Raw genomic sequence first — 12282 nt, forward strand, 5'->3', positions numbered from 1 at the left:
CTTTAATATATTCATTTAACACTGCCTGTCTCATAATATACTACCTAGTACAATCCTAAACTAGCTAAACCTCACTTGTCCCCCTGAATCCCTTTTTCTTAAGGAGATTCTCGGGGGAAGGGAGGACTCTTTTAGTTAAATCGTAAGACTCAATTTCCCATTGCTGGAATTTGTTGTCTGTCTCACAAGTTTTCAACATAAGCTGGCTATCCACAGCTGTGATACATGATTTACCACGTTTTATCAAAGCTGTAAGAGGCTTCTTGGAGACAATTTCCACATCCCATTGATAAGAGTGCTCATTACACCAGTCTAACTTGAATTTTTCAGTTATGCAGGACTCATCGTTAATTGTGACCATCCAGTGTCTTGAGGTCTTAAAGTACATAAAGTTTTGAGTCTCCCCAGTGTGGCAACTCCAAAGCCTAACTTTCCCACCAGGATTGTTAAATCCATCGGTATCAATACACAAATTTGAACCGACATTTTTTATATTTCCTATATATGGAACATCATCAATGGACTTAACTTCAGCCTCAGGATTAACGTTCTCTAAAAACCACTTGAATGAGTTACAGTGCAGTTTCTCTCTCAGTTTGATTCTCTCATCTAAAGGCCCAGTATCTACTCTAGGCCTTCCCATAACTCTCCAAGCGAGGTCGCCAAACTCATCCATCCAAATATAAAGCGTTCTGAGCTTGTTCTTTAAAACAGCATGGGAAGGAGATGAGTAACCCACTCCACCCTTTCGGAAAACATGGAAAACTCTACTGCAGGGTGCACATTCAATAAAACCTCCACACATCCAAACTCTGAACGAGAGCTCAAGGTTCTCTGTTCCCCAATACTCAAACTGAGGGTCATACGATCCAATCTGCTTGAAAAAGGCCACGTTAGCTGCAAGTAAACCTCCAGCCATGGTTGGAGAAGAAACGTAGTCATAACTTTTCGCATACCTTCTCCTGGGGTCTGGAGAGATCTGCTGAGGGAAGGCATGCTCAATCAGTTTCCATAAAAATCCAAGAGTGCATCCAATCCCACCATTGACAAATTCAAATGTCTCACTATCAATAGAATCAATTTGAGGCATTACAATTCTCCTTGGATCTTCCTGAATTCTTTTAATTATTGGTTCTGCCCAAACTGGTTGTACTTCGATGTGGCTATCCAAAATTACAAAAATAGGGGATCTACATGCATTAATTCCTGCAAGTCGAGCCCCGACAATTCCGGATCTCTTTGCATTTCTAATCAGACGGACCTTTGGTAGAGTATTTATGTAATTCACAAGTAGATTATTCCCTCCTACCTTGATATGCTCACTATTGCTACCATCGTCAACAAGAATGATCTCATCCAAAAGAGATGGAGGGGTCCTATTTAACACTGAATGTACAGACCTCATCAGAGTTGAAAATGGTTCGTTATAAAAAACTATGATTACGGAAATCTTTTCCATTTTGCTGATATCATAGTTAATCAATTTGCATTGTAGATCACGGTAATCTGAGACATTTCTGTCCAAAGGAAGGGCATCTGATAGGTTCAGATTGAATCCACCTCCCTGGGCAAGTGCAACAGGAATATTAAGGTCTTTTGGAGGAGGCGGGGAAGGTTTCCACGCCTTTTCACCATTTGGAAGGAAACCGAGATCTCCATGCATTTTCCAAGGGTACGAATTCGGATACTCTTGAGGTCCAAAATCCTCGTTTATCAATTTTCTTCCCTTAAAGTCATCTTCAGGTACTTCATGGCTAATATTGTGGCCAATATCTATGATTTCCCACCCGTATGACTCCTTAAATAGCTTCTCGTTGAATGCTTTGCTTGTGTTATTATTTGTATTAACAAAAAACATTACATTCACGATGATCCAAGTGATAGTTGCAATGGCAACCAGGGCTTGTAGAATAAACAAACAGGAAAACGGAAACCACTTTCCAGTTGAAGTGTTAGAATTGGAATTTGGACGCATCTTGTGAAATAAAATACTTTAACATTCGTAATCTTGGAAAAAAGGCGCTAGCCGTGGGGAACTTTTAAGGCCTAACTAAGAAGAAAATTAACCAACTTTAGATAAAAGCTACTTAAAGAAATGAGAATAATATAACATTACTAAACAAAAATTTAAAAGGAGAAACATTTAGAGCGAATAAGGAAAATTGATTAAAAATTACTTAGCTTGAGTTTCGTTTAATAGCTGAACTACATCTGATCTACAAATTGGGCAAACACAATTCTGTTTAAACCATCCGTCAATGCACTCTAAGTGGAAGATGTGTCTGGAATCACATGGAAGGACTCTGATAGTTGAATCGTCTTCTATTTCCTGCACACAGATCGGGCATGATTTACTGATTGTGATACTCTTTTCTTTAGTATAGCTGAGAGAATTTCCATCTTCCTTAATATTTAGTTGTGATTCAGATAGATTACCTGAATATGGCTGTGTTTCAATAATAGTCTGATTTTCGTCAAAAATTGTGACGTGAGCACTATTGCTTAGGTTTCTAATGTGTTCATTGAAAGGAATAGCCTGAATTTTGCACAGTAGCTCTTCGGGAACATTCTTCTTTTCTGTTCGAATTCCATTTCTATGTAGAATGTAAAGAATAAGTACACAGAGTAGTATCGGGAGTAAAATAGGCACAAAAATTTGGACAAACTGGAACCAAAACAAAAATAATGCGATAGAATAATTCTTTCTACACGTTAATTCTGGTGGATTTGAATATATTAAATGAATTCCATAAAACCACCATGCAATGCCAAAGATATGCAAAACATTGACAATAAGAACCAATATAAACGGCGATGGACTTTGATATACTTTTAAGATAATTATTGACATTGATCTAATAACTGAGGTTAGCAAGAAACGTGATAACCAAACTATACACCAAGTTTTCAGCTGTCTATCACATTTACTCCCCCAGTCCCTGAGCAGCTGAACGAGGATTGTAGTAAATAAGCAAAACACAGAGATCATAATCAGCAAGTTAACTACGATTGCAAGCATTATCCTATTGTTGGTATCTCTATTCTCAGTAATTACTTGATACTCTGGGCTATTGTTGGCAGATTCTTCTCCACAAGGTTCAACAGTAAAGGCATTTGTGAATATAACGTTTGTTCGAATCCCAGAATCTTCAAGTCTTCTGAAGTTTGACTGGTTAACTACACCCTCAATCTCCTCAGCTGGCTCAAGATGGACTGTCCATGATATTCCCTGCTCCTCATCTACTCCCGTACTTTCATTCTGGAGATAGAAACTCATAAACAGAATACTTTATTCATTGATTTTACGGTCACATAAGCAGTTAAGGTTCAAACTTGGGACTGATTCTCTTGAAATATCCCAAATTTTTAGTATTTAGATTATAATATTCGGATTATCCCTCTTTTTGTATTATTTTTTTTTGCTTGCAATATGTTATGTCTAGCGCCACATAGATTTATTAAACAATATGGGTGAATAAAAAAAAATTTCAGAAATAAAACTAAGTTAGAAATAGAAAAGCTCACATACACAACAAAATTCTGAATTGAGAGTTATTCCCTCAGAAAATAACGACAATCTTTTTCCCTAATTTGCACGTAGTTATTTGTATACATAATTAAGGCCACACATGATTGCATATCAATAATGGCTAAAACACTTGTTTCTTCCGAAATTTGCTTATATAAAACCTAATTACTTTAATTTGCAGCTTTTTTAGAAATAAGAAGTGCCTAATTAGCCTCTTATTATTGGTTACTTCTCATTAGATAAGAATTATTCTAATTCCAGTTTGATTTCTTTAATGGCGCCATACATTTACCGCTATAAATTGAGAGTATAAATTATGTGGGCCAGGAATAAGTTCTGGAAAATGTTTGATTCGATTGTAGGGTGCATTTTACTGGATACAGACGGGAACAGGATAGTATCCAGGTATTATGGGAATCTGGATAATGTTGGGTTGATAGATCATGCTGCTCAGAGGCAGTTTGAAGGGCAACTCTACTCAAAAGGACAGAAGTTTTCTGGAAAGAGCGAAGCAGAAGCGTTGTTTGTTGGAGAAATGTTGTGCTTGGTCAAATTCGTCAGTGATTTCTCAATATATGTTGTTTCTTCTCCTTCGGAGAATGAGCTCATACTTTTCGATGTAATAAACTGTATATATAATTCTTTATCTATAATAATTCCGTAAGTTAAAAATTGAAATTTGTAAATATGTAATTAACAACGTTAAAATTGTGGTTCGTATTTTTGTAGGGGCCAATTATCTAAAAAAGGCTTGTTTGAATCCTTAGAAACCGTACACTTAATTCTCGATGAAGTAACTGATAGTAGTGGAATCTTATTTGAGACTGAAGCCGGAGCAGTATGCCAAAGAGCTCAGATGCAGGGAAGTGAAGCTTTGGAAAATACTGCATTTAACCAAGCATTCGCATCCGCAAAGGAAAATATTATGAGAGGATTCTTATAAAAGGATTCCTATAGATAAAAATAGAATAATTTAAAAGAGAAGTTAGGAGTAATACTAGAATATAATTTTTTTTTTAATTTTTACTAGGATTTGGAGGACCACAAATGCAATAAAATCTTCTCTACAAGCACTCTAGAGCATAGTATTGAGAGCCTTTTCCATTGCTATTTGAAGATGAGGGTCTCATGTAGGCTCCACCCACATTGATTTGGGGTTCGTAGAATGTTTGTATTGAGTAGTTACTATTCTTTGTATACATACAACAGTTTGCATCCGAATCTTTTCTGAACATTTCAAAGCAGCAACAAACTGATTCATTGAGCACATTTGCAATCCCCCAAAAGCATCAATTGGCTTTCTTTCCTGAGTCCTTGGAAGTACCAGAGACTGATTGTTCTGGGAAGTCCACAATTTGGTTATATCCTCTAGAAAACGCCTTGAGAACTTCATCTATCAAAATAACAGGAAAAGAACAAATTATTACTGCCACCCAATCGATCATGGAAAGTGGTACAACATTGAAAATGACTGAAATTGGAGGTACGTAGAGAATTATTAGATGAACAAAGATTGAAATTAAAATTGCAACAAGGAGTAGGGGATTGGCCCATGGAGGTACTTGGAGCAGAGAATTGTCTTCACTCAATGCGTTTAGTGCGTTTAACATTTCAATGACTACCAAAACTGTTAGTGACAAAGTGCTTGCTTTCTTTTTACCTATAGAGAAATAAGTACATGGCTCTGAAATGGTGGATCCAAATACGGGATTGCTTGTAAAACCTATCCAAGTATTGCATTTCGCCCAAGTACTAAGCTGCGAAAAACTAACTAGAGTATTTCCATCAGATGGGTCTATTCCCCAAACATACCACCAAACGAATATCCCAACAGTTGCGATTCCGACATAAAGCCCAATAATCAAAAAGCGAATAAATACCCACGCTGAAATCAAATTATCGTCCTTGCGTCTCGGGGGCCTCCTCATAACACGTGGGTCTGGAGGGTTAAACCCTAAAGCTGTTGCAGGTAGACCATCTGTTACTAAGTTAACCCAGAGAAGTTGTACAGGGGCAAGACCTTCTGGAATCCCCAAAGCAGCAGTAAGGAAAATGGATGCAACCTCTCCAATATTAGATGAAATAAGATACCTTATGAATGCTTTCATATTCATATATATAGATCTTCCCTGCTCTACTGCAGCAACAATCGTCTCAAAATTGTCATCAGCTAAAACCATGTCACTAGCTTCTTTCGCAACGTCGGTTCCAGTAATTCCCATAGAAATACCTATATCTGCTTGTTTTAAGGCAGGGGCATCGTTAACACCATCCCCTGTCATTGCAGTAATTTCACCTAGTTCACTCAAAAGACGAACAATAACCTGCTTATGTCTTGGCTCTGTTCTACTAAAAACTACTCCGTAAGACTCTTTTAATACTCTGAGTTTAGCTTCCTCTGAAAGATCTTCAAATTCTCTTCCTGTTAGTGAACAGTATCTAGTAAATTGAGTTTTGAGAACCTCACTACCAGAACGGAACAAATTTCCTTTTCCAGAATTGATATGACCATTAGAAATGCTGTTTTCTTCCAACATGAATGCACCTACAGTGCTTGGGATCGTTGAGGAGCTTGAAAAGTGGTTGTCTCCTTTGATGAAGTTTGAAATATCCCAATCCTCTTTTGGCCCTCTCAATATCCCAATAGAAGACGCAATTGCCTCGGCTGTATTTCGGTTATCACCGGTAATCATGAAAACTCGTATTCCAGCTTTCTGGCATCTTTGGATTGCATTCTTTACGCCTGGTCTTGGTGGATCGTAGATTCCCATGACACCAATAAAACAGAGATCTTTTTCAATTTTGACAAAATTCGAGGGATCACTTAGAAAAACAGCTCCTTTAGACTTTGGTTGGCCATTATAGGTGCTTAAATCACCAAGATCATCAACTTTTACTGCACATGCCAGGGTTCTAAGCACATTATCAGCCATAGTAGTCACTTGATCCAAAACCAGAGACTTGAATGAATCAGTAATCGGCTCAATTGTACCATCAGGCATCATGAAAGAACTGCATCTCTCCAAAATACCCTCTGGAGCGCCCTTAACATATAAAACATTTGAATTCTCAAATGTTTCAGTCTCTCCAGAGCTTCTATGAGTAACCAATTGGACATTAACATCGGCTGTATCTCTGCATAAAACACTCATCGACTTTCGGTCTCTATGGAACTCCAATGTTGTGATTAGCTTTACACCTGTACACCAGTAGTCGTTAAAAACACTTGATGTTTTTGATGTCCTTGAGCTTTCCTTATTTTGATATCTTTCATTTAGCTTGATATCTGGGCATCCAAGCTTTTCAACTAAAACTCTCAAAGCACCTTCAGTGGGTTCGCCTTGAATCTTGAATTTGTCCTCGACAAGGTTAAGCTGGGAAGTATTACATAAAGCCAGACACTTTGCCATCCACTGGAGGTTCACATCTTCTGCCGTGATGTTCTCAAACATTTTAGGTGTTTTAATACCATCACTCATCCAAACTGCTCCAACGGGAGTATATGAATGGCCTTCAACAGTATATTTGTCAATTGCAATAAAACTTCTTGGAACAAAAAACTGGACACAACACATTTCAGAGGTTGTGAGTGTACCGGTTTTATCACTACATATAACTGTTGTACATCCCAAAGTCTCAACAGATGGAAGGCGCCTGACAATTGCATTTCTCTGAGCCATCTTTCTAGTTCCAAGGGCCAAGCATGTAGTGATTACCGCAGGAAGTCCCTCTGGGATGGCAGCTACTGCCAGAGCTACTGCAATTTTTAAGTAGTAAATTGCACCATTAATCGTAGATCCATGGGCAGGATCTTGGAAATTTCTGAAGTTGATGACCCAAACAATGAGACAAATTACAGCAATAACTTTGCTCAAAATCTTTCCAAATTCATCAATCTTCTTTCCCAAAGGGGTGTCTTCGGTACTCTCTGAAGCTTTTTGAACTGCAGATTGAATGGCTCCAATTTCAGTCTGCATTCCTGTTGAGACAACGCATGCAATACAAGATCCATGAACAATGGTTGTCGAAGAGTACAAAATGTTCGTCTTTGATTGAATTTCAATATTTCTCTTTGATACATCCAAAGAGCTGGAATCTTTTAATACTCCTGTAGACTCTCCAGTAAGCTGGCTTTGTTCAACCCTTAAAGAAGAAGTCAAGAGCTTAATGATACGAAGGTCGGCAGGAACACGGTCGCCAACTCTAACCCTAACTATATCTCCCGGTACAAGATCTTCAGCTGTTATTTCACTCCAAATTCCACACCTTAGCACCTCTGCAAGTTTCGGCTGAAGCTTCTTTAAAGCTTCCAAAGCACTTTCTGCATTTGATTCCTGCCAAACTCCAACAAATGCGTTAAGAACTAAAATAAACAGTATTACAATCGGTTCAACAAATGCTGAAATCCCTTCTTCATAAGCATTATCTCCAATTAATGCGAAGAAGAATGATAACAGAGCTGCGCCCAGCAAGATTCTAACGAGCAAATCATCAAACTGAGCCAGTATCAAAGCCCAGTAAGAGGTTTTCTCGGGTTCCTCCAATGAATTTTTGCCAAATAATTGAGTATATTGTTCTACTTGTCCATATGAAAGACCTACATCACAATCTACATTATAATGACGAAGAATTTCATCACACGATTTAACGTGTGGGTCCTCCAATAAATTGATCATAGTATCAGCACCTTATCACTGACGGACTAAAACTCGCGGATCCTGTATTAATTGTATATTAATACCAAGTTCACGAAATTAATCACAGTTAATCTCAATAAAGATAATATATTCTATTTAAGCCACCCGTCTATTTTGTTGGCGCTCAAACTAGTTAATTACTTGTAGTGAAATCCAAGAGGGAGAAAAAAAAGGTGAGGGATGAGAGAAAAAATTTAAAGAATGCTTGAAAATAAATTTGAGAACTTGTGTATATGAATATACTCTTTGTTTGTCTGAAACACGGTTTTGTGAGTATTTAAACCTGCATGGAGCCTACGGTTGAAAAGCTCAGGAAGAAACATAGGGTACTTTTAGTGTTTGTGGGAATGAGGGTTTAGCTTATAATAAGTTATCTCATTATTTAGAAAATTATTATTATCATTTAGTTGTAAATATAACTTAATTTTTTGCACAAGTTACTAATAGTGACAATTTTTCATTTTTATTAACTGTTAAGTAATCCACCAGTTTATGCGGGAAATGTCGGTTGACTATAGCATATGTGAAGAATTTTTTGATATTTCAGTATTGGATTCATGAAGCCCAAACCGACAACTTGGGTTCCATTAAGCTCTTCCGAAGTTTATGAAGCGATTTCTAATACCGAATATGATGAAATAGACAAGGAGTTTGAGACATCGTCCCTCGTGTTTTTTAAAAAAAGTCTAAAGTGGTACTTAGAAGCATTCCATTCTGTTCACTTAATACCTCAAAAAGAATTTTTTTCTCTGGCTGAATCTCTGTATTCAAAATACGATTTGTCACAGCAGGAGGTCATGCAGATCATTGATATCAGGCCTAAGAAACAGGTAGAACTGCACTGCATTATCCCCGAATGCGAAAAGAGATTTTCAGAAGAAGAAATTTTTCAGATTTTGAAATTAGTAAGCGAAATTCCAATCAATCAAGAGGAAAAACAGTGCTCAAAAGAGAAGCTGTGATATTTCTAGGTCAAATATAATGTACTTTGTAATTCCCTTTTATTAGTCAATAGATCCTGTACTATATAACTAGCTACTAGAAACAATAATATTTAGTGAACCTCTGCATTTTTGTTTAAAATTCTTATCCTATTCTTGTTATTCTATTATTTTTTTCCATGTGTACTTAATTAAAATATTCAAGGATTGTGCCGCCTATTTTGTCTTGTGGGCACTCTAAAAGCTCTGGTATTACATTAGGTACTATAAATTTTTATTATTGAATTATTTTTGAAGATTAATTTTTTTAACATGGGAGTTCCAGATTTCCTTCAGGACAAATCAAATCCAGCTGGCTATGTATTTCAAAGTGTTCATGAATTTGCCCTGGACAGTATCCGTCTTGTGAGACGTTGTACAAAGCCTGATGCTAAAGGTAAGTTGAACATATGAATCAATTTGTTTGCAATATAAATATAAATCCCTAACCACTTTTTAAATCTTTAGAGTTCAGAAATGTTGCATATGCCTGTACTGTTGGTTTCTTTCTGATGGGATTTATTGGCTACTCAGTCAAGCTCGTTTTCATTCCCATTAACAATATTATCATGGGAGGGCAAGCTCCATAAAATTATGGCTGACTAAGCATATTTAGATTTTTTATCTATTGAGGTAGTTAGGAATTTAACGATTATGTACTAGAAATAACGTTTCTACCAAGCCTTATATTCACAACCTAATCAAAAAGAGAATTTGAATATTTATATATATAATTTAGTTAAGATTCTACTTAGGGGGGTCCCTTAAATACGAACAAAAAGTTTCTGATTCCTCTAGCTCTTTTATGAACCTGTTTCTCCCAGACCCTAATGGTCTCAGAGAAATCTTCGAGAGATCAAAACATCTAATTAGGTGGGGAGAAGTCGGGTCATGAATTTTCTGTGTTGAGATGGGTTTTAAAGAAGCCAGCAATATGCTGTAAGTTTGGAGGAGCATCAAAAAACCACCGAATATCCTGATATATATATTTTCGTGAGGATAGGAGAGAAGAGTATCCCCTATTTTGTTCCCTAAAGTAAGCAAATTAGTAAGGAGAATTGTATAACACCGTTTAGAGCGAGATTAAATGGATTACATACCTTTGAGCAAGTATATGTGGGCATTGAAGAGTAAAGAAAGACCAATTACAATGGAGGCAGCTTTGGTTAAGGTTAGATTCCTCATTTTCCAGAATGCCAACTTTTCATAATTTTTTTTTTTGCGAGACGCGTATTACTTGAATTTATATACCGGCACTATACCGGCGTATATAATATAAATTCAAAAAAAAATTTCTTGTGGGATAGAAAAAGTTGATTAATAATAAACAGTAAAATTTATTATTAGTTAAACTTTATCAAAATATCATTTGAATAAGTATTTTGACTTTATTAACTGAGATTGGCGTCATAGAGAAGAATAATTGTAGGATTGAGACAAAATGTCATCGGTATCAGTACTAAACCCAAAAGCAGATGTTTTAAGAAAATCAGCTGCCTTTGCTGCTAATTGCCACGCAGCAAAAGGCCTCCAAAAAGTAATCAAGACAAACTTGGGTCCAAAGGGAACTCTAAAGATGCTTGTAGGTGGAGGAGGCCAAATTAAAGTAACCAAGGATGGCTGTATCTTGTTGAATGAGATGCAAATCCAACACCCAACTGCCTCAATGATTGCAAGAGCAGCAACTGCTCAGGATGATATATCGGGAGATGGAACTACTTCTATTGTGATAATTATCGGAGAAATACTCCGTCAGGCAGAGCGTTATGTTACAGAATCAGTTCATCCCCAACTTTTATGTGAGGGGATAGATTTGGGAAGATCTGTTTTGATGAAATTATTGGATGAGATGAGAGTTCCAGTTGAAAAGGGAGATAGGGAAACTTTGAGGTGTATAGCGAGAACTTCCTTAAAGACAAAACTCTCAAATTCCTTAGCAGACAGTTTGGCAGATATCTTGACTGATGCTATTCAGATTATCACAAACGAAGACTCTAACCTACCTGTGGACTTACACATGATTGAGATTCTTCCAATGAAACATGGCTTGACTTCAGAAACAAAGCTGGTTCGTGGTATGGTTATGGATCACGGAGCAAGACACCCAGATATGCCAAAAGATTTAAAAAACTGCTTCATCTTGACTTTAAATGTATCCCTCGAATATGAAAATAGTGAGGTCACTTCTTCATTCAAATATTCATCTGCTGAGCAGAGGGAGCGTCTGGTTGAGGCAGAGAGAGCTTTTACTGATGAAAAGGTAAAAAATATCATAGATTTGAAACGTAGAGTTTGTGAACAAAACCCAAACAGTTCTTTTGTGGTACTTAACCAAAAGGGTATAGATCCACCATCTCTGAGTATGCTAGCTCAAGAGGGTATTTTGGCCCTGAGGCGTGTGAAGAGAAGAAACATGGAAAGGCTCACTCTTGCCTGCGGAGGTAATGCCATGAATTCAGTTGAGGACCTGTTGATTGAGGACCTGGGATGGGCTAATCATGTCTACGAGAGGACCATTGGAGACGAAAAATTTACTTTTGTTGAAGAACCCAAAGATTGTAAGAGCTGCTGCGTTTTAGTAACTGGCCCTAATGATCATAGTATAGCTCAAGTCAAGGACGCTATCAGAGATGGGCTCAGAGCCATCAAGAACGTAATTGATGATGGCTGTGTGATACCAGGAGCCGGAGCTTTTGAGTTTAGAGCTTACAATGCTCTCAAGGAGGCTCGCAAATCTGCAAATGGAAAGGCAAAGTTCGGCATAGATATATTTGCTGACGCTCTCCTGGCCATCCCAAAGACCCTTGCTGAGAATGCAGGCCTGGACCAGCAGGAAACTACTCTTAACATTCTGGACAAAATTGAAGATTCCAAGCAACCCCTGGGAATAGACCTTACCACTGGTGAGGAGTTTTACCCACTAACTGAGGGGGTCTTAGACAACTATTGTGTTAAGAGGCAAATTCTTAGCATTGCTCCTACCCTCGCTCAGCAGCTACTGCTTGTGGATGAGGTCATTAAGGCTGGAAAGCAGATGTAAATTGTGCTAAAATAGATTTTCTAATTAGAACTTAGT

General features: G+C 37.4%; 7 protein-coding genes across 7 annotated transcripts; 4 read left to right on the plus strand and 3 right to left on the minus strand.

Annotated features, from left to right (window-relative positions):
* Positions 1 to 64: 64 nt before the first annotated feature.
* On the minus strand, positions 65 to 1975 carry cubi_03088 (uncharacterized protein; the record flags this gene model as incomplete). The annotated part of the gene is made up of 1 exon (XM_029020101.1): positions 65 to 1975. One exon carries the CDS (start codon positions 1973 to 1975, stop codon positions 65 to 67), a length of 1911 nt encoding a protein of 636 aa, XP_028876108.1.
* A 198-nt stretch (positions 1976 to 2173) lies between these two features.
* cubi_03089 (RING domain-containing protein) lies at positions 2174 to 3277 on the minus strand (the record flags this gene model as incomplete). Its single annotated transcript, XM_029020102.1, has 1 exon — positions 2174 to 3277. The coding sequence occupies one exon, from the start codon at positions 3275 to 3277 to the stop codon at positions 2174 to 2176; it is 1104 nt and encodes a 367-aa protein (XP_028876109.1).
* A 595-nt stretch (positions 3278 to 3872) lies between these two features.
* On the plus strand, positions 3873 to 4472 carry cubi_03090 (uncharacterized protein; the record flags this gene model as incomplete). The annotated part of the gene is made up of 2 exons (XM_029020103.1): positions 3873 to 4189; positions 4259 to 4472. 2 exons carry the CDS (start codon positions 3873 to 3875, stop codon positions 4470 to 4472), a joined length of 531 nt encoding a protein of 176 aa, XP_028876110.1.
* A 346-nt stretch (positions 4473 to 4818) lies between these two features.
* On the minus strand, positions 4819 to 8205 carry cubi_03091 (cation-transporting P-type ATPase; the record flags this gene model as incomplete). The annotated part of the gene is made up of 1 exon (XM_029020104.1): positions 4819 to 8205. The coding sequence occupies one exon, from the start codon at positions 8203 to 8205 to the stop codon at positions 4819 to 4821; it is 3387 nt and encodes a 1128-aa protein (XP_028876111.1).
* A 578-nt stretch (positions 8206 to 8783) lies between these two features.
* cubi_03092 (uncharacterized protein) lies at positions 8784 to 9188 on the plus strand (the record flags this gene model as incomplete). Its single annotated transcript, XM_029020105.1, has 1 exon — positions 8784 to 9188. The coding sequence occupies one exon, from the start codon at positions 8784 to 8786 to the stop codon at positions 9186 to 9188; it is 405 nt and encodes a 134-aa protein (XP_028876112.1).
* A 291-nt stretch (positions 9189 to 9479) lies between these two features.
* On the plus strand, positions 9480 to 9796 carry cubi_03093 (SEC61-gamma subunit of protein translocation complex; the record flags this gene model as incomplete). Its single annotated transcript, XM_029020106.1, has 2 exons — positions 9480 to 9603; positions 9675 to 9796. The coding sequence occupies 2 exons, from the start codon at positions 9480 to 9482 to the stop codon at positions 9794 to 9796; spliced, it is 246 nt and encodes an 81-aa protein (XP_028876113.1).
* An 851-nt stretch (positions 9797 to 10647) lies between these two features.
* On the plus strand, positions 10648 to 12246 carry cubi_03094 (TCP-1 chaperonin; the record flags this gene model as incomplete). Its single annotated transcript, XM_029020107.1, has 1 exon — positions 10648 to 12246. The coding sequence occupies one exon, from the start codon at positions 10648 to 10650 to the stop codon at positions 12244 to 12246; it is 1599 nt and encodes a 532-aa protein (XP_028876114.1).
* Between the last annotated feature and the right edge of the window lie 36 nt (positions 12247 to 12282).

This window comes from Cryptosporidium ubiquitum (genome assembly GCF_001865345.1).
Source record: "Cryptosporidium ubiquitum isolate 39726 chromosome Unknown contig_5, whole genome shotgun sequence".
Taxonomy (NCBI): Eukaryota; Apicomplexa; class Conoidasida; order Eucoccidiorida; family Cryptosporidiidae; genus Cryptosporidium; species Cryptosporidium ubiquitum.